The sequence below is a fragment of the Schistocerca serialis genome, chromosome 3 (assembly GCF_023864345.2).
Source record: "Schistocerca serialis cubense isolate TAMUIC-IGC-003099 chromosome 3, iqSchSeri2.2, whole genome shotgun sequence".
NCBI lineage: Eukaryota > Metazoa > Arthropoda > Insecta > Orthoptera > Acrididae > Schistocerca > Schistocerca serialis.
The window spans coordinates 482,447,829-482,470,749 of NC_064640.1; the positions used below are offsets into that span (position 1 = coordinate 482,447,829).

At 35.8% G+C, this 22,921-nt stretch overlaps 1 protein-coding gene across 2 annotated transcripts in view; it reads left to right on the forward strand.

The window, feature by feature from the left end:
* The window catches only part of LOC126470371 (vesicle-associated membrane protein 2), a 186,802-nt gene that overhangs the window by 157,281 nt on the left and 6,600 nt on the right, over positions 1 to 22,921 (forward strand). For both annotated transcript variants that reach the window (XM_050098188.1, XM_050098189.1), the window contains exon 5: positions 5,950 to 6,001. In XM_050098188.1, coding sequence (XP_049954145.1) covers positions 5,950 to 6,001 — 52 coding nt within the window. The remainder of the gene's footprint in view (positions 1 to 5,949; positions 6,002 to 22,921) is intronic.

Genomic DNA, 22,921 nt, shown 5'->3' on the forward strand with positions numbered 1-22,921 from the left:
TAAATAATTGTTAAGAAGAAAATTCTGCATGTGGCTCTGTTTCTGAGTGAATTAACATTGAAGTTAGCCAATCAGGCTGTCACACACGCAAATTCAAGTGGTCTGACAGATATAATTGGTGTCAGTTGTTCTCATAGTGTAAGTGATAGCACATGAGACTACTCAGCCTTTGGCTTGAGTCTGATCCTTACTATTATCCCATGACCAATCTTTGTATCTCTCTCTTGTTCAGTCGTAGGAAACTAAACAAAGGACATATTCAGTGGCAGCATCTCTGGCAGACCAGTTTAATTTGCATGATCAGCTGCTCGATTGGCTATCTTCAATGCTAATTAACTCATTAAATGTGCAGTATATTGAATTTTTTCTGTAACATTCATTTCTCAGCACACCCTACCCTGCAACACTCTTAGAAGCTTTTGAGATGGTTTCTGACAACCCTGTATGTAGAGGAAGTTATGTTCAGACTTGTAGATGAAATTCTATATGAATTATGCGCAAAAGATGTTCTGTGAGAAATTTCTGTTTGTCCGAAAAGTGGTCTTCCCACTGGATCCATAACACATTACTGCAGAGCCTGTTATATTATGGTACCAATGACAGCTCATTCCTTGAGTTATACTTTCATCTCAATAAGAGGAAGCAGATTCAGTCTAACAGATGCAAATGTAGTCCTGGGTTCAGACTAAGTAACAGCAAACGTGGGGAGTCTTGCAACTACATTGCTTGCTCCTCCACCAAGTGCACTCATTTAGAGGTTATACAACTGCATTCTGAGTTACTTATTTGGAAAGAAGTAGTAGTACAAAAAAATTTATTTGTCTTTGAGATGTGTCACTAGCTGAGAAACACAAATCCTCGAGGTTGATATTACCATCTTTTTGAGGTTGCATATTTTTATACATTCATTTACAAATACTAATATTTAAGTCATTTTTTGAAAAAAGTGCTTATTTTTTGTATGTTGTTTCATAGAAAATAGAGATTTTATGCAGCTGACTTAACACAGAACTTTTCGTCAAAATCAAGAAGACTGACTGTGACAGAACCTGCACTGCCTTTTTAAGACAGGCATAGGACAATTTCTACAAAAGATTAAAACAAAGGGTGATTACATATGGTATCAATATCAATATAAAAGACAGGAATTATAGGCAAGAGTTTTCCATGATTTGCAATGAAGTCATTCAGGTTAATTAATGGCTTTGAAATAAGTTTCTACTTCTGTGGGTGGAATTTTGGAGGGACAAAATGTTCCTCGTTGTTCTAAAGGCTCAACAAGAATTTTCTGGAAAACAAGCTGTCACATTTGGTGCTTTTCTTAATCAACATGTTTTCTTACTAATATTGCTCATTTCTGGATTCAGAAAAATAATGGCTGCAAAATAGAAATGTTGTAATTTTGGAAAGATTACCATTACTGGTACATTCTAAAATTTGAATATTCTGGAATATTTATGGCAACAATAACTTTTAATAAAGATATTTGCTAGGTTACACAATTTTGAAAGAAGACAAAAGGTTCTTTTCAAAGAAGGAACTGAGGGATTTGTACGAGGTATGTTATTCCTAAAACAAATAATTAGTAGTAACTTACTTGCATGTCTAAAAGAACTGACCTTGTTTGATGATCCACTCCTGTCCAGTTCTTTCACATTAGCTGTATTAGGTATAGATGCATTACCTGTAAGTGTCATATGAAAATCTGTGCCAGACTGGGATTCAAACACAGATTTCCCGCTTGTCACGAATGATCATACCTACATGCTCTCTGAACTGACCCAAACCTCCACATGTCACATTGTCTACATCCTTATGCCATAGCTCACTATACTCATCACATAGTGCTCACCAATATTATTAACTGGGTTCGCGCGCCAGGGAGAATGAGACCCATCCAGCAATATGAAGATAACAAATTGGGTCTTGATTCCTCGTAGTCTCATTCTCCTTCATGCTCAAACCCAGTTAGTAATGTTGGTGAGCATTAGGTGATGAATATAGTGGTGTATGGAATAAGGATGTAGAAAATGTGGTATGTGGAGGTTTGGGTTGGTCCAGGGAGTGTGCACAGATAGCCAAACTGCTTAAAGTGACCACCTGTGGTAAGGGAAAAATCTGGGTTTGAGTCTCAATATGGCACAAATTTTCATGTGCCACTCATAGGTAGTACCTCTATACCTAATACAGCTAATGTTGAAGAATTCCCAGTCAGTGAATAAATTTCAAATTAATTAGTAAGAAGGTCGAAATTTTGTGAATATGTGATTAAGTAGAATATAAATTTTTGAATATTTCTGTAAATAGAATGTTTGCACACAAACTAGTTATACCATTGCCGTGGGTCAAATCTGTTATATCCTGGACAATAAGGAATAAAAAATTTAAGGCTTATAACCATATTACATAACGAGCCCTATTCATTTCACGTAAGAAATATTTGTTGCTTTTAATACTAGAATCAAGTTAAACAAACTGCAGGACTTATATAATATACACAAATTTATATATGGTTATTTTTAAACCTTTTTATAACATTTTCAGGGCACATTTATTTTATAACAACTAACACGATCGAAATTATTACATTGCAGTCTCAGTGGCTGATATTAGACCACTTCATTCTTTGGTGTACAATAATGATTGTGGTTGTCAATATCATACAACTTAATGTACTACCTGTAAGTGTCATATGAAATCTGTGCCAGATCAGGATTCAAACCCAGATTTCACACTTATCACGGATGGTCACCATAAACACATTGGCCATACCAGCATGCTCCCTGGACTGATCCAAACCCCCGCATGTCACATTGTCTACATTCTTATGCCATAATTCACTATACTTTTCACATAATGCTCACCAACGTTATTAACTGGGTTCCCGTGCCAGGAAGAATGAGACCCATCCAGATGTATGACAAAAACAAGCTTGGTCTTGAATTTACATGTAAGGCCCAGACAAAAATAAAAAAAGAACAGATGAACAGGTATACAAATGAGTAAAATTGCTCTGAAAACCATATCTCATATAGTTCGACACAGAGAATAATAATCTAGGAGTATATGAAATGGGCAGAAAACTAACTGTAACTTCTACATAACATTACTTCATAATCATGTAGCTAATCAGTCAGTCCAGGATGAGAATATTAATCAACCACTAGAGAAACTAAGTTAAGAAAATATAAGCTAAATAGCTGTTTCCAATTTAATTTGCAGATATGTGAAACTGTTGTTGCCATCTGTATAATTTCACAATTTCATAGGGCATAATAACATAGAAAAATTTTGCAAGAAAAGCAATTTTTGTAGGTATAACATAAATGAACTGTGGGAGTGATCTGTGTTATGGGCAATTAGGTATTATACAGGGGCTTCTTTATATAACTCTGAACATTTATGCTCATGAATCTGTGTATATGTTACTTTTATCTAAAACAATACAAATATTTTTCATATGAATGAAATTCACAGTGAAGATGAAGAAATAGTCTAAGCAGTGAGATAAACAAAGGCTGAGTTCATAGAATTAGCTTGTGCAGTGACAGAATCCAGTTCACTTATAGCCCGCATAGCTAAGCAATGCCTGGTATGAAACAGCGTGCTCAGTAGATGAAAAAGCCACAAGCAAATTAGATGGTCATTTGGCAACAGTCATGATAAAATAACTGAATTTAAGATAAATAATTTAATCATTCAATTGTTATTGAGCAGTATTAATCCAGAAAAAAAGAAAAAAAAATGCTTGAGCTGTCAGCAGCTGTTACCGTTATTTTCATCAGGAGTGAAGTTTGTGACTGCTGGGATTGGCATAGTGCTCTCTTAATATCATTGAAATCACAAGATCTAGAGTTTGCAGAGCTGGCCCAAATTTATGCATTCATGGAAGGTTAGATAGGCATCAAAGGCAACTCTTGTGGGCTACAAAGCAAGGTGGTCATGGAGAATCAGGGGCTGGAGGGTCACCATCAATACTCTCAGTTAGTACATCACCAATTTAGTTTTGCATTTGAGAAGACACAGAGTGATGGTAAACTGCTTTTCTTAGATGTGATGCAACAGCAGTAGGTTGGTAGCTGTGATCCCACAGTGCTGAGGAAATCACCATACACCAAGCATTAATAGAACAAAAAGAGCATTAACATGTTGGCTACAAAAGAATTGTCTTGAATACATCTGTACATAGTGTTAAAATTATTTATGATAAAATAATGTGTCCTGTCAAAACATATTCACTCGATACATGCATTCCAGGAAAATACTACAGCAAGAAAAAAGTTGCAGATTTTATAAGGTAAAAACAGAAAGAATGATTTGTGACTCAGTGAAAGAGGCCAGGCCAACAGTATTTGTTGATTCTGTGGTGCAACAACCAATGGAGCAGAACATGTATCTCAGAAGAAACCAGGAAAGTCAAAAAGTCAGGTCTCAAAGAGCTCAGTGTGCATGTGAATATGACATTATTTATGTGGGATGAAATAGGCCTACTTACATGGTCTTTCGGTACCCATCCCACATATAATAAAAGCCACTGGACATTAAAATTGTAGCACCAAGAAGGATGGGAAAGAATGAAATTTTACTAACTGTGCATATTCAGTAAAGCAGAAAGAATACGTAATTAAATTTCTACGGTATTAGGGGCATAAAGGTGCAAAATGCAGTGCATAATGCTGCCACCTCTCGCAGCAACAGTGGCTTGAACCCGGTTAGGCATTAAACTGAACTAAAACTGAATGACAGATACAGGTTTATCATTCCATGCTGCTTCAACTCTATAGTATGATTCAACAGTTTTAGTGACTGATGAGTGGTTGTGTGCTAGATTCTAAGCAGCCCCTCATGAGGGTTTTTCAGTGGGTAAATAGTCTGGAGAGGGTGCTAGCCAGGACAATAATCCAATACCTTCTATATAGAGCTAGATTAGAACAGCAATGGCAACATGCTGTCATGTCATATTCCAAGGCACTGCATACCATCACACCAGGAGCTGGGCCCATATGACATGTTAACTCAGCAAGGTTGAGTGCAGTTATGTGCAATGAAATGCAAAATCATGGCTTGCAGATAATTGAAAACTTATATTGTGTACTTCTATTGCTTACATGAGAGCTGTTGGGTACACATAAAGCATAAGTCACATAAAAACTGCAGAAAGTGCTATGTGCTTGATGACAACATTTTGTTGGAAAATACAAGTAATATTTTTCGTAGCTACATGATAAATATCACTGAAGTAACAATTGAGGAAGAATGACTGCAAATATGAACTACTTTTTTAGATTGTATTATGTATACTGGTAATTCCATAGGTTCATACGAGGAGCCCCATCATGAGGTACAACATACCAGAAAAACAAAACATGTCTACAAAATATGCTAAGTTTACATTGATATGCTATTCACTTTTGTAAAGTATGTTCCTTTTATAGTGTAGCAAAATCAGGTGAGTATATCCCCTGAGATTGTTGTTGTATGTAGCTTATTACAATAATTGTGAATGCTGCTGAACCATCAATTAGTGGAAACTCTATATATATTAACACAGAAACACTCATATTACTTTTTATGCTGGTTAAATGTAATACCATACCGCTACTCATCCTGAGGTTCAGACCTGTGGGTAAAATAGCCACTAATAATTTTAATAAACTAATAATGCTTTCTAAAAATGGAACTGCTTTAGCTGATAGTTGTTAATGTAGTAACCTCTATAGTTTTGTGTTTTAAGCAGTGTGAATTCTGTATTGTTCCATTTGAAAGTTTCTTTCTTCTCCAGCCTAGTACCTAATCACTCTGCATCTCAGAGAAGCTTGAAAATCTGTAACAATTTCTCTTATAGCATGTTTAACATTTAACTTTTCAGAAGGCCTTAAGTTTATTGAATTTACCCATAACAAATGTTGCTTTGTTGTTGTTATCTAACATTTTCTCTAATATTTTCAGATGATGATTATAATGGGAGTTATTGGATTGGTTATATTAGCTATAATTGTTGGTAAGTACATCACTTATGCATCCTTGTTTTTTACTTCCTTGTTTGCCCTGTTTCATCACTGCCTGTACACCTAACATAGGAAAGATAATATAATTGTCCTAAACTCAAATCAGATGGGAATTAATAGCACTCGTACAATGTACCCTCTGCCATGCATCATATGGTAGCTTGCACAGTATGTATGTAGATGTGAAGAGTTAAATTAATTTTGTAGTTTTCAGTGGAGGCTAGCTCAGTCTTATGATTGTTCATCCATATGTAGCATTCGCATACAGTGTGCAAGTGAAAAGACTGTTCAGAGATTTCAACTATATATTTATTTATGAGGCCCAACTTAAAAAAGGGCAACATTTCTCATTCACCTTTTCTTCAATGCAGTCACTTCTAATTGAATAATATGTGCACCAGTAATGTAGAGCCTTTTGTATAAAAGTTTCAAAACTAAAGCGCTCTCTCTCTCTCTCTCTCTCTCTCTCTCTTGTTCCTTCAGTTTCATGATAAAATCATTATTTCTTATAAACTCCTTCAATATCTTAATTACAAGTTTTTTAGGGAGATGCATCTCACTGCTACAGAATAAAAAAGACACGTTCTGTCTGAAAGTGTGATGAAGTTAATTTATTTGGGGCACTGACTGACTCAGACTTTGAAACATCGTAATTGTGAATAACTGGTATGGTGGTATGGGAATGTGTTGAAGAACACTAGTTCCAAGTGTAAATGTACCATAACACATTAGTATCTTCAAAATCTTACAGATGAGATATAGCGGAAATGAAGTCTCTTTCTCATTTCATTTTAGATATTCTAAACTTTGAAGAGATTATAGAAAGAAATTTCTCAGTGTGAACTGTGAACCAAAAAGCATATTCTTTGTGAATTAAAACAATGAATTTGACTAGAACTGAAACTTGTATATCCTTTTACAAAAGTAACAAACTGAATGAAATATCCAAGTGTACATCATGAACTGATTTAAATCTTTAATATCTCATAAATCTGTACTCAGATATTTGGAAAATTCTTCTACTACCACTGGAAAACCACAATCACTTTGAGGAGAGAAAGTATACCATATATACATTGAGATGGGGTAGCAATCTATGTCCTGGACTTGTATTAGGCATAACTCAGTTTCAAATCCAGCTGTGTTTATGTGTGATTAGTTTCTCCATATTGTCATCAAATTTTGGATCCACAGTAGAAAGGTTTCTTCAAAGAAGTCTACAGTCAAGCTACTATTTTTCCACTATCCAGTAGGAGCAGGGCTAGTGGTTATCTGCAGTGACAAAATTATTTATACATAAGGATTTACACGTTTTAAACATTATTGAAAAATCATGATTTTGTGTAATGTTGCTTTTTTGAAACTACCAGTTTTAGTCAAGCGACAGATCATTCTCAGGCATCTAAATGCAATGAAAAAGACAATAATTTCTATTTTATTCATTTATTCATCCTTCAACTGTTCAGCAATGTCTCAGATACATAACAGAACAGAAATAATATGCAGGATGTCCCAGGAGGATTGGTAAATATTCACAGATTTGACAGGAATGATCATTCAGAGCAAAGAAGTCTATTAAACAAGTGCTCTAAAATGCATATCTTAATGACTATGAGCACTTCTTCATCTTCGATACTGTCAACAGATTTCTTCTCTTGCAAGCTTTTTGCTTTCAATATTTTGGGAGGAAGTATTATAGACCAAGACAAGAAAAAATTGTCTAGTAAACATGGGCTCTAAAATGCATAATTTAAGAGCTATGAGCACTTGTTCTGTAGAAGAAATATGTTTCACAGTAGCAAAGATGAACAAGTGCTCATAGTTATTGAGGTATGAACTTTAGAGCCCATGTACCATAAAATTTCGGACATGCGGCCCCATAGATTCAACTTCTTCTTCTAATATTTCTGATGAATACTGTCCAGCTAGCTTCAGAGTGAGCCGAGATGACTGATGCTCCAGAACTTGCTGGAGCAAGCGCAATATCATCCAGCCATCTTCAGTGTGAGTTGATGTGGCTGACGCTCCAGTACTTGCTGGAGCAAGAGCTAGAGCAAGTGCTGGAGTATCAGTCACCTTGGCTCACTCTGAAGATGGCTGGATGGTATTCAGCCAAAATATTAAAAAGAAGAAGTCAAATTTATGTGGCTGCATGCCCAAAATTTTATGGAACAGTCTTTGCACCATGAATATATGAAGATGCACTTTAGTGCCCATGTTTACTGGACATTTTCTCTTGTTTTGATCCATTCTATCACTTCTCAAAATATGGAAACCAAAAAGCTTGCAATAGAAGAGATTTGTTTTACACTATCAAAGATGAAGAAGTGCTAATAGGTCTTAAGGTATGCTTTTTAGAGCACTTGTTTACCAAATTTTTGGCTTCAAATTATCATTCCTGTCTGTCCCTGAATGCTCACCATTCCTCTAGGGACAACCTGTACACACATATAAAACATATGGAAAGTAGAATATGATTAGATGAGGATAGGGCAGAAAGCTGCCCATGGCCTTATAAATGGACCCATCCTATTGTTCATCCTAGCAACTTGGGAAAATCATGGCCAGATGAAGTACAAAGCCTGCCCCTTCCAATTGTGAGTCCAGTGCATTAACACTAGCTTAGCCACCTTGATCTCATTATATGACTGGAATAGAAACCGCATGAAAAGATGCTACACCATGAAGGAATCATCCATATTGGATGGAAAATGGTAGCTGTGAGATAAATGTACATTAGAACAAATAATTACAATTTCAGAAAACATGGATGATTTATTCATGAGAAAGAGTGTCAAAAATTCACTTTGGTTGTCATCCATGACACACTTCAGCACATCAGTACAGCAGTGATATTCTACACTCTGTTTGATGCTCTTCATGACAAGCCATCCTGGGCTCACATCTCAGCAAGATAATGCCCTCTGCACATGATGAGAGATTCTACTGCTTATCTTCATGCATGCCAAACCACAACTTGCCCACTAAGTTCACTGGATCTCCGGTTAGCTGAGAATGTTTGGGGCATTATGGGCAGGGCCTTCCAACCATCTTGAGATTTGGAATTTTGATGATCTAACACACCAGCTGGACAGAATTTGGCATAACATCCCTCAGGAGGACATCCCACATCTCTGTCAGTCAATCCCAAGCTGAATAACTGTTTGCATAAGGGCCAGAATTGGACCAACAAAGTATTGACTTTCTCAATTTTCTAAGCTCTTTCTCTTGAATAAATCATCTACCTTTTCTGAAATGGTAATAATTTGTTTGTGTGTACACATATTATCCTCCAAATTGCTATTCATTTTGATAGTTCCTTCATAGTGTGTCTTTTATTTATTTATTTTTGTCTTAGAGTTGATACAATTCTGAGAATATGAAAACATATGAACACAATATATAACGCTCATGAAAAATATATATATGTCAGTAGTACTTTTCATTATGGTCTATTTGTTATTTTTAAGCTGTAGACAATCTGCAAGTGCATTTATGTTTTTTCCCATATTTTTTGCTGCAGATCTGAAGATGGTCATTATAGACTGAAACCGGTAATCTCTGAACAAAAAGTTTGTGACCATAGATGTTAATTAAATGAAATTTAGAAGTGTAAAACATGAACACCAACCAACACTATATCTATCACAACTAATATTTGCAACAGATCCCTTCCCTGAAGAGGTGTATTGTGCTGGATATGAGGCACAGAAAACAGCAGACCAACAGTGGAAGTGTTCTTCTGCAAAGACAAACACAGCATAAATGGTGCAACCATTAACAGATTAAAAAGTACTCAGAAGCAAATGAGGGCACAGTATTGTGTAAATTGACATATTAATTTACACTTAAAAAACACTTTGCAATAAGAAATGATCTTAACTCTGCTCTAAAAGGCATTTCCCCTCTCCAGGCTCTTTAAGTATCTTGGCAATGTATTATAAAGAATAACACTAAAGTGGGTTACGTGTCTTTGAGTGCAAGTTGTTTTTCCTTGCTTAACATGGAGAGACCCATAGTTGTGAGTGTTATAGCTATGGTGATCACTATTAGTTTGCAGATTTCCAAGATTAGTTCTTTTCATCAATACACATTTGTATATGCATAGGTGGGTACAGCAAACACACAACTTTTTATATGGGGGCTTGCATTGAGCCATTGCAGACTTAACTGACGAGATTTGAAGGGCCCTTTTCTGTAATAATAATAATAATATTAATAATAATAATAATAATAGCGTTATTCAACATCGAATGGTACACTGCACTGTACAAAGAAACAGTAATGATTACAGTTATTTGTGCAATACACAAGACACATTCTTCTGAATATGTCGTTAATTTACAACAAAATTACAATAAGATGTTTACTGATTTCTATTTACATAATTTCACAAAGCATTTGTTGTTCTTCATGTAAGTATGGTACTCTTATAATGTGTATAAAGGGTGTTTTACTAAAAATTTCTTAAGCTAATGTTTCAGTTTAACTATAGGAAGAGCCATGACTGCACTAGGCAGTGCATTAGCTTATTTTATACCTGCGTACTGAGGCCCCTTTTCATAAAGTGCTGTTCTGTGGCTGCCAATGTAAAATCTTTCATTATTTCTAGTATTGTACTGGTGGAAATCTGAATAAGTGTTTGGGTGCAGTCTTTTCTCAAGCAATATTTCTTTTAGAATGCATGTGTTTATATCAGTTAACATTCCTGTTTTTGGAAACAAGTTGCAACAAGATTCCCTATATTTTGCTCCACAGATTATTCTCACACGCCTTTTTTGAAGAATGAGTAGGTTATCTAGATTCGCTTAGGTTGTTGCCCCCCAAATTTAAATACTGTAGTTCAAGATAGAGGAGAAGAGAGCATGGTATGCAGTCTTTAGGACTACAGTGTCTTTACAGAACTTGCTAATAGTACTGACTGCAAATATATTCTTTGACAGCTCAGTTGATAGGGAGTCAATATGTGTGTCCCATTTCAGGTTTCTTTGGATTGTTAGGCCAAGAAATTTTACACTAGACCCTTTCTTTACCAATTTGTTGCCAATGTATAATTTAATTTCATTATTCAAAATTATTTTTTAATGTAAAAACATCATTTAATTGTCAAGGAACTTTACCCCAAAAATCTATTTCATGAGCTACAATAGACTGGAAGAAACCAAGTAAGCCATTCTATCATCTTTTGAGGAGCATACTTAAAAATGATTATCAGGGCAAAATTTATAGAGCCTGGACTTTGGGAGAGTTTTGTTGTTTGGTATTTCCAGTTTGTCTTGATCAACATACATTTCTAAAAGTGTCGTATACTGTACCCTTTGTAACTCAATTCTGCCCAATACCACCTGGAGATCTTGGTTTTGATTCATTTTTCCAATCTGAATGTAATATGTTTTCTTCACATTAAGGGACATTCTGTTAGCATTGAACCACAGATGTGAGGACTTGAGGATTTGATCAGTTGTTGTAGACAGAGATTCCTTAACATCATTCAGTAGTACACTAGTATCATCTGCAAACAACATGGCATTAGCTGCAGTTTCCAAGATCTACATATCATTTAATAAGGTATAGTAAGGGACCTAACATTCTATCCTATGGTACAGCTATTTCAACTTTCTTTACATCAGATACAAATCTGATTTGTGATTAAAATGACCTCAATTAACTTCCACAACCTGTGATCTATTTTGCAAATATGACTGAAACCACATTACATTTGTCCCCATTGCTCCCAGATTATCTAAGAGAATTTCATGACTATAAGTATCAAAAGCTTTAGAAAGAGTTAAATTAATTCATACAACAATACTGCTGTTATCTAGGTTTTTAATTATTTTATCTATAATAATAATAATAATAATAATGCTCTTTCTGTACTTCTACCTGTTTGAAACCAGTGTTGATTACAATCCAATACCTCATGGTAATTTAAGTACTTGGTAATTTGTTGTTTCATTGGTCTCTCAGATACTTTAGAAAATGCTGGTAGGAGTGATCTGAGTTCATACTTTTCAACTTTATGCCTATATTCACTCTTGAATGAGGCACAATGATCAAAACACTGAAAACAATAATTATATATCCATTAAAAGTTCATCACAAACACCGAGCAAGGTGGCGCAGTGGTTAGACACTGGACTTGCATTCGGAAGGACAACGGTTCAATCCCGCGTCCGGCCATCCTGATTTAGGTTTTCCGTGATTTCCCTAAATCACTCCAGGCAAATGCCGGGATGGTTCCTCTGAAAGGGCACGGCCGACTTCCTTCCCCATCCTTCCCTATTCCGATGAGACCGATGACCACGCTATCTGGTCTCCTTCCCCAAACCAACCAACCAACCTTCATCACAAACACTATAGATTGTGTGTTATACTATAGGTTATCTTCTATTAATATAGGACAGTTTTCTTTTGTTTCTGATCATTGTACCTGATTATTATCTTTTTCATTGCTTGTAGATGTTTGAGTTTAATATAACATAATGTAATATTAATTTCATAGAGAAACAGAAAGAAACATGAATATTAGGTAGTAAAAGACAGGTCTGTTACATTTACACAGATACATACTAATAACCAGGATCCACAACACACATTCCTACACAGACATAAACAGAGCAGACCTATACAAATTGTTATGCAAGTGTGCCAACTACAGAAACACTAAAAAGAAAAATTTGTATAAAATTAAAGTTTCTTTTAATGCATTATCACTAGGAGCCTAATACACAGTGCCAGACACATAGTTTTCCATTCAAGCTATACACTCTTTCCCTCTGTATTCTGAGGACTGCCATTGTACTTCCTTGCTATTTTCTTCAAACTGTTGGTTTCCTCAGATGCGTGAAATAGAAACAAAACACAAATAATGGGTACCAGAATCGAGTAATTGCTTACATTAATATATGTAATTTATAATTTTATTTGGAAGTTTTAATGCCTGACTTCTATACCCTCTTTATTACAGTATAGGCACATTGATCCAAATTAACATTTTTATTTATTTATGGATAGTAATGTTCTTTCAATATTTTATGCTGTCTGGGAGTCTCTTGAGTAGAGAGTGACACATGTTTACAAGAATATTGTCAATTAAATGAAATATTGTTCTTCATTTCTGAGAATCTTTCCCACATCTTGCTATAATTGTGTATGTCCCTGTTCAAAAAATAACAAAATTTATGTTTAGATGCATGGTAATTTCGGGTATGTATTTAGTTCAATGAGTTTCGACTTTCTGCAAAATCTTTATTAACCAAGGTCACATATAGTAAAATAGATAACTAATTTTTGACGGTTTCTGGTCATCTTTAGATCCAAGAGGTACTGAAATAGAAGGTTATAAGACAAAAATTGCATTAACATTAATGGTATTTACAAAAGATTTTAACAAAAATATTGAACACTACAAACTAGAATAAAAAGAGTGTTTCTAAGATAAGTGGACACTTAGTTGGCTTTTAACAATGCAATGGAATGTCAGCTGTGATGTATATACATCAACTGTCACAAAGTGATGTAAAATTCTCATCATATCATCATAATGTAAGCATACATATGCCATAAATGACAAGAAAATAGCATAAAAGTAACATGAAAATCATTGTTATAGGTATACCTTTGAACTTGCACTTGTAAAATGAGTATATAGTAAGTACAGACAAGCACTGTTGCAGTGCATTCGGTGTGACACAGAAGATAATCATGTTGTCTGGTAACAGTGACATTCAAAGTTTCCATAAGCTGGTCAGAAACAGGCTGACTTGCATCAAGTGCCCAGGCTCATAGGTGAAGAAAGTAACAGAAGGTGGCAACACAGTATAACACAATTTTGAGTTGTATAATAGGTAATGTACAGCTAAGTTATAAAATGAAGTAAAAAAATATTAAAAGCATGACTGGTGGAAGGAAACTTTTAGAGAAAAATAGACAAGGTGAATAAACACAAATATGATGCTGTACAGATAGAAGTTCTTGCCGATTGGGTAATGTCATAAGGCTTTTTACTAAAACAGAACGACCAATAACAGCAATTTATACAGATCTGTATAAATAGTAAAGCACATGTGTACAGAAAAAGTAAATCACATTAGCACAAACTCGCTTAAAACTATACAAAATATGAATATGCCCAATATATGTGATTGATTTGAAGAGGCTATGTCACTGTATACCATAATGATGTCACTGATATAAAATGACAAACAGAAATAGATAGGGCAGCTGGAATGAGTCACCTAACAGCTGAAATCTAAAATTAAGAAAGACCAACATAACACATCCCTACAGTTGTGAAAATTTACATACTGTGAGGCTCTGACTTACAAAATTATTGTAGCAGACAAATCCTATGCACATACACATCTAAAATCAAACCTTAGTGTGCATTAGCAAATATGTAAAGATGATCTGGGTGTACATATCATCTGCAATTTTTTATTATACCATAGTGTAACTTACATATCAAATCCTTTACGACGTTATAAAGAAAAGCAATCAGATAAAAATGGGATGTATAAAATATAAAAAAGCATAGGTAAAGCAAAAGGTTAAGATCAAGCAAATGAAGTAAATATGGGTGAATGACACAAAAGAACAGTGACCCATGTCTAGGTGATATGTTACAGATGTCTAAGTTACTGTATGCATCCAACGACTGTGTGCTATCCACAAAAAAAGTGAGCAATACAATAATGGTCAACTGAAATAGTGGATATAAAATATAATCTTACAAAATTAATCAGTGATGACAAATACACACATCAAAAAAGTTTTGCATCACCCTGGTTCCCAGACCTCCTGAAGATAGATGTTGACTGTGGGTATTGTATTACAGACACAGTCTCTTTGACTGTTTAGAGATGTCACTAAACCCACCCAAAGATGTAAGACACCATGCATGAGCAGAACCTATTGGACTGAGGGGGACCGACGGCCAATCAGTTCCAGTCATTCCACCAGGAAGGAGATGCACAGCTTGTGTTATCTGTAGTTCAACTGCCTAGACAGTCGATACCATGATTAAATCATGTGCACAATGTTACTTTGTGCCAGGAAGGGCTCTCAACAAGGGAAGTGTCCAGGCATCTCGGAGTGAACCGAAGCGTGTTGTTCGGACATGGAGGAGATAGATAGAGACAGGAACTGTGGATGACATGCCTCGCTCAGGCCACCCAAGGACCACTACTGCAGTGGATGACTGCTACCCACAGATTATGGCTTGGAGGAACACTGACAGTAACGCCACCATGTTGAATAATACGACGTAGTGTTATGACTTGAACTGTGCGCAATAGCCTGCATAATGCGCAACTTCACTCGCGACATGGCGAGGTTCACCTTTGCAACCATGACACCACAAGGTATGGTACAGATGGTCCCAACAATGTGCTGAATGGACTGCTCAGAATTGGCATCACATTCTCTTCACCATTGAGTGTCGCATATGCCTTCAACCAGACAATCGTCGGAGATGTGTTCAGAGGCAACCTGGTCAGGCTGGACACACTGTCCAGTCAGTGCACCAAGGTGGAGGTTCCCTGTTGTTTTGAGGTGGCATTATCTGGGACCGACGTACACCACTGGTGGTCATGGAAGTTGCCGTAACAGCTGTACAATACGTGAATGCCATCCTCCTACCGATAGTGCAACCATTTCAGCAGCATATTGGTGAGGCATTCATTTTCATGGATGACAATTTGAGCCCCCATCATGCACATCTTTTATATGACTTCCTTCAGGATAACGACATCGCTCAACTAGAGTGGCCAGTATGTCCTCCAGACATGAACCCTATCGAAAATGCCTGGGATAGATTGAAAAGGGCTGTTTATGGACGATGTGACCCACCAACCACTCTGGGGGATCCAAGCTGAATCACCATTGAGGAGTGGGACAATCTGGACCAACAGTGCCTTGATGAACTTGTGGATAGTATGCCATGGCGAATACAGTCGTGCATCAATGCAAGAAAATGTGCTACTGGATATTAGAGGAACTGGTATGTATAGCAATCTCGATCACCACCTCTCAAGGTCTCACTGTATGGTGGTACAATATACAATGTGTGGTTTCCATGAGCAATGAAAAGGGCGGAACTGATGTTTATGTTGATCTCTCTTCCAATTTTCTGTACAGGTTCCGGAACTGTCGGAACCGAGGTGATGCGAAACTTTTTTTGATGTTTGTAGTAGAGGTTACTGGTACATGCACCCATTTACCCATATGTAAGTGATGTTACTGTTGTCTAAGTTAATGTATATGTTCAACCATAGTGTAGATAAAAAAAACCTAGTCATCAAGTGGTGGCAGGAGAACGCAAATATAAAAGGTATTACAGTTCACATGCTTTTGGAGTCAGTGGCTCCTTCTTGTGGTAGAAGGAAGTGTTGAAGGGGAAGGAAGAGGGGTTAAGAAAAATGACTTGTGAGGCTTAGGAAAAGGGGTAGGGATCAGAAAAGTTACCCACACCCTGGGTCAGGTGAGACTTTCCATCTGGTAAGTCTTCCCTGACATGGGGTTCTGAGTGATTTTTCCAATCTCTACCCCTTTTCCTAAATCTCATCAGTCCTTTTCCATACCCCCTTCCTTCCCCTTCAACCCTTCTGCCAGAAGAAGGAGCCATTGGCTCCAAAAGCTTGCAAACTGTAATACCTGTTATACATGATTATTTTCATTGCTATTCAGTCAGTGTGCACTGTGCATACCACAGACATAGGCAAAAAATGTGCACAATACATAACAGTCAATATAAACTGTAATGGAGTGCCCAAGTTTCATAAATAGTTTTAGAAGTATACACACTATACATAGAACAACATATATATTGCAGATGCCAATGATGTATATTTAAAAATACAATAACATTCAAAATAAACATTTAAAAATGCAATATTGCCTTACAAACTCAATCACTGATGGAAAATAACAGCTGATCACAATCATTAACTATGTAATATGTAGTGGAGTACCTAAGTTATATAAAAAGTTTTAGAAATGCACAACACATAGACCTAGGTCTACATATATTATAGGGCAATATTGTATATTAACTGTTTATATTCACTGTTCTCTTATTGATCACTATGTTTGCAGTGTGCATAGCACATAGTGATTGGATGTATACAGTAACTTAGACATCAGTAACATATCACTTAAACATGGGTCACTATTCTGTTGTACCATTCACCCATATTTATTTCATTTTATTGGTCTTAACATTTCGCCTTACCTATGCTTTTTTTATATTTTATACATGTCATTTTTAACTGATTGCTTTTCTTTACTACACTGTAAATAACTCTATATGTAAGTTATTCTACAGTATAATGAAAAATTGCAGATGATATATACATCCAGATTGTCTTCAGATATTTGCTAATGTACACTGAGGTTCACTATTAAGTGTGAATGTGCATAGGATTTGTTTGCTACAATAATTCTGTAAGTCAGAGCTTCACAGTATGTAAATTTCCACTACTGTATGGGCATATTATGTTGGGCTTTCATAATTTTAAATTCCAGTTATTAGCTGAATCGTTCCAATTGCCACTGTCTATTTCTGTTTATCATTTTATATCAGTGACATCATTATGGTATACATTAATGTAGCCCATTCAAAACAATCAGATATATTGGCCATCCTCATATTTTGTATAATTTTAAGCCAATCCATGCTAGTGTGATTTCCTTTTTCTGTACACATGTGCAGTACTTTTTATATAGATCTGTATCAATTACTGTACTGTTGGTCATTCTGTTTTAATAAAGAGTTTTATGAAATTACACCATCTGCAAGATCTTCTACCTGTACAACTTCATATTTGTCTTTATTCAACTTGTCTATTTTACTCTGTTTCCTTCCAACAGTCATATTTTAACTGTTTTTTGACAAAATTGAATTACACTGTGTTGCCACCTCTCTCACTTTCTTCACCTATGAGGCTGACAATTTTACATCATTTTGTGACTGTTGATGTACATACTTCACAGCTGACATTCCGTTGCACTTTTAAAAGTTAACTTTCTAAGTGCCCACTTATCTTAGACATGCTATTTATATTCTAGTATGAACTATTTAATAATTTTGTTAAAATCTTTTGAAAAACCATTAATATTGAATGCAATTCCTGTCTTGTAACACTCTGCTTCAATATCCTTCAGATCTGAAATGACCAAAAATAGTCAAGAACTAGTTATCTATTTTCCTATATGCTATCTTGGCTAATAACGATTTTACAAAAAATAATCATACATTGAAATCACATATCACTGTCTCTTCACTGGCAATGTATGTTTAGCTTTTAGTTCTCTGAATCAACTACTGTAGGACTGTCTTGACAAAAAATCCGCTGCGCAACACAGTGCATTGTTCTCTGAACTAGAGCTGGTATAGTACTTAAAAATGTTTTATCGTTGGTATCCTATTCTCTCTCTTTCTCTCTCTCTCTGATTATTATTCATTCTTGCCTCCCTTCATCCTCACAACATGTGCGTATGTTTCAAGTTAGGTTGTAAGTGGTCAACCGTCCCCCTCCCATTTCGAATCTTCCCCACCCAACACCTCTTTCCTTCCTGAAGAGGGAACAGAAAATTACTAAAGCTAGGATTACTGATTTCTACTGTAAATGTTTATGATGGCAGTGCTAGAATTTTAACCTACTGAAGGCAACTCTTAGCGAGCTATGTTGTTTTCTTTTAATTTTATACATTTTCTCCAAGGAGAAACTAACTTGCAGATTGCATGAAACTGTTGGTGAATTTACTTAAAGGCTAACATCCTCTTTACTGACACAATTAACTTTGAAAATGCAAGACAGGGAAAGAATTTTAGATTTTAGATTAGATTTTAAAAGATATTTAAACCATATGCTATTCAATGTCGGAAAGAGGTTGTTGGAGTCACAATTTGAGGATAGACAATAAGAGCTGCTCCCATAAAGTGTAAGGGCCATTTTTCAAGGATACACTACATGACAGGCTTTTGATTAATATCTGAGTGATCCATACAAAATGATTTTGGATGCTTTAAGACAAACAGTAATTTAAGCACTTTCCTTGTGTAATAAAAGTATCAGTCTTAACCAGATGCACTAAACCAGCAGCATGAAATTTCATTCAAGGTGCTGTCATAGATGAAGCACAGTCATGCATTGTCAGTTGCTCAAGATTGTTAGTACTGCATAGAAGAAGCACAAAGTAAAAAGATGGTTTGATTTTTGTTGGGGCACCACAAATCTGCCATAGTTCTGCTTAGTTGTTTGCATGATCCATGGATCATAATTGTGATTCTTTGCCATGATATATAATGAGTCAGCTTTGCAATTACAGTAAATTACAGTACAATTTCTGAGTCAAAAATATGAGAATGTGCTGCCAATTAACATGAATGCCTTAAACAATTTTTTTTTTACTTTTCTTTTTTTACATATATTGATTTACACTTAGCTATGATAAATTTCTCATTCACACACACACACACACACACACACACACACACACACACACACACACACACACACATATCTGTTCACACATATTTGTGTGTGTGTAACTGCACATTCAGAAATTTTTCTTTGGAGAAGCTTTTTATGGATGAATATCACACTCCTTTATATTTAGGAATGTTACTGTATTTTAAAACTGAGACTGACTGTTGACAACAAAGTTCATTAGGGACCAAATATACTATGAAACTGTTGTCAGTACACTGAACTCTGTAAAGAGCTGTCTACATGTTCTAGGGTGGACCACTTATTATCCTTATTACACTTCTTTGTAACACTTTCTTCCTCAGTAAAGAGTTATCCCGAATATCACGCCATAAGAATCAGAGACTGAAAATATGAAAACAAACACCCTGCTGCAATCATCAGAAGGGTCAAGACTGGAGGACACTCCCTGGGTGATTTTGTCATTCTGTAAGGCACAACAGATCAACACAAAGATGTGTCTATCCTTGGGGACAAGGTTCACTCCTACAAGCGGTTTGTTCTTCCTCAGCACAATGCCATCCACCAACAGAACACTGCAACATGTCACACAGCTTGCAGTGCACATGCATGGTTCTAAGAGCCAGTGCACATGCATGGTTCTAAGAGCACCACAAAGAGTTTACCATATTCCCCTGACCACCAAACTCCCCAGATTTAAACCCAATCGAGAATCTGTGGGACCACCTCGATCAGATTCTTTGTGCCATGGATCCTCAACCGAGAAACCTATCACAGTTGGCCATGGCACTGGAGTCAGCATGGCTCCACATCACTTTCTGCCAGAACCTGAGTGACTCATTTCCTGCATGTCTCGCAGCAGTCTGCACTGCAAAAGGTGGTTATTCAGGCTTTTGACAGGTGGTTGTATTAATGTGACTGCTCAGTGTATATTAAGTGGCATAAAACACTACCAACAGTTCATTAATTTAGGCATTCATTTGGGTAATGTATCAATATCAAAAACAAAACCATAAGGCAGTCTGCAGTATATGGGGAGAAAAATAAATACATAGCAGCAAAGTGAGTCTTAAAGGGACACAGTGATAAGCAATTAGGTAATTCGGGATAAAAAGTAGCAGTTGAAGCATCAGTTATGTTCATTCAGTGAGCAGATATGTTCTGCATTAACACATCTATTATAGTCAATAATGGAAAAAAAATGAGTTTATTGAAAATGGGGGAGCATGTGGATTGTGCTTCTAAATGCTGTCAGAAAGAAGACAAATACTATTAAAGTAGCAGGTGATGAAAACTGAATGCCTGATTTTGAGAAAAGGACTTGTTTCAAGTAGGCAAGGTGATAATTACACAACAGCTGAAAATTTGGAAAATTTTCTGCATAGCGGAGAGCAATGAACCTGGAGGATAGTGTGCCTAGGAACACATGTATCCTGGTTAGAGTTACAGCATAGTGACTGATTTCAGAATCATATGAAGGAATACAGACTAGAAACTGTCAGAAGCAGTTTCCAACAATTTAATTTTATTTTTATTTTTTTTATTTTTATTTTTATTTTTTATATGAGACATAAGGTTGTGTTGGTTGTGTTTTGTCCAGCATTTGTAAATATATGGAGCTCCGCATATTTAAGTTCTGTATAATATATTAAAGCTAATTGGTGGATATTGTTAATTCCTCAGTTAGAGAGTTTTATGGCGAGTAAAATTCTGTATATTTTTAAAACTAGTTACATAATATGTGGACATTGGTCTTGCACCATCTTATATCTTGAAGCGTAAGGAGGTTTTCTACAATGGGACACATGACATTTGCAAATGAACCAAGATTCTTTAATGTCTTAACTATTATCCCTGTATTGAAAGTGGAAATTTGTGTTAGTAGCCAATAGCATCTATTTCAAGAATTCTTGATAATACATCTTCTTAATTTGGTTTCATTTACTGGTTATTGGTATGTAGTAGAATGATTAAAATGGATGTAAGACAGCGAGTAATCTTTTGAGCCTACTGTTCAATCTACACATCAAAGAAGCAATTATGGTAATAAACAAACCATTTAGGAGAGGAATTAAAGTTCAAGGTGAAAAGATATCAATGATACGATGCCCTGATGACATTGCTATCCTCAATGAAAGTGAAGAATAATTACATGACCTACTGAATGGAATGAACACTCTAATGAATACAGAATATAGATTGAGAGTAAATTGAAGAAAGACAAAAGTAATGAGAAGTGGCGCAAATGAGAACATTGAGAAACTTAACATCAGAATTGATGGTCATGAAGAAGATGAAGTTAAAGGATTCTACTACCCAGACAGCAAAATAACCAATGACAGACAGAACAAGGAGAACATCAAAAGCAGACTAGCACTGGCAAAAATGACGTTTTTGGCCAAGACAAGCCTACTAATGTCAAATGTAAGCCTTAATTTGAGGAAGAAATTTCTGAGAATGTATGTTTGGAGCACATCATTGTATAGTAGTGAAACATGGACTGTGAGAAAACTGGAACAGAGAAGAATCGAAGCACTGGAGATGTGTTGCTGTAGATGAATGTTGAAATTAAAGTGGACTGATAAGGTAAGGAATGAGGAGGTTCTGCACAGAATTGGAGAGCAAAGGAATGTGTGGTAAACACTGACACGAAGAAGGGACAGGATGATAGGACATCTGTTAAGACATCAGGGAATAACTTCCATGGTACTAGAGGGAGCTGTAGAGAATAAAAACCGTTTAGGGAGACAGAGACTGGAATACAACCAGCAAATAATTGAGGACATAGGTTGCAGGTGCTATCCTGAGATCAAGAGGTTCACACAGGAGGGGGATTTGTAGTGGGTCACATCAAACCAGCCACTAGACTGATGACTCAAAAAAAAAAAAAAAAGAAAAAGAAAAGGGGAGGGGGGGGGGGGTGTAGAATGATAACATGACACATAATGTATTAAATACATTATTGACAAAATTTCTTTGATTGCAATATTTTAAAATTTGAATAGAATATTTGTTCCCATTTACATGATCATTTTGTACCCTGGAACAGTTTTTAACATCAGAAAAAACCTTACATTTCCAAAGTAATTTTTGTAATTTTAAAAAGAGTGGAGTACACATAAAGTGAATGCTATCATTTCAAAATCGAATAAGAAAATGTATTGAAGTTCTCCTACAGGGTTACCTGGAGATAAAAGTCTAAAAAGTGTTCTAACTTATAACATTAATCGTAAAATGAATAAAAAATTCATATTTGGGAAGCTAGAGATGGGGGCTTTGCACAGTAGCTTGAGGATCAGTTTGTACTTTGAAGTAAAGGGCAAAATAATGATCAAGAGTATGTGGCCAAAGAATGCTGTGACCTGACAGTTTTTATTTCCAAAGATGACCTGTGTTCTAGTAATATAGTAGGGGACACTAAATTGTAGGTCCTGTAGTAATAATCATTGTAAATGTTCA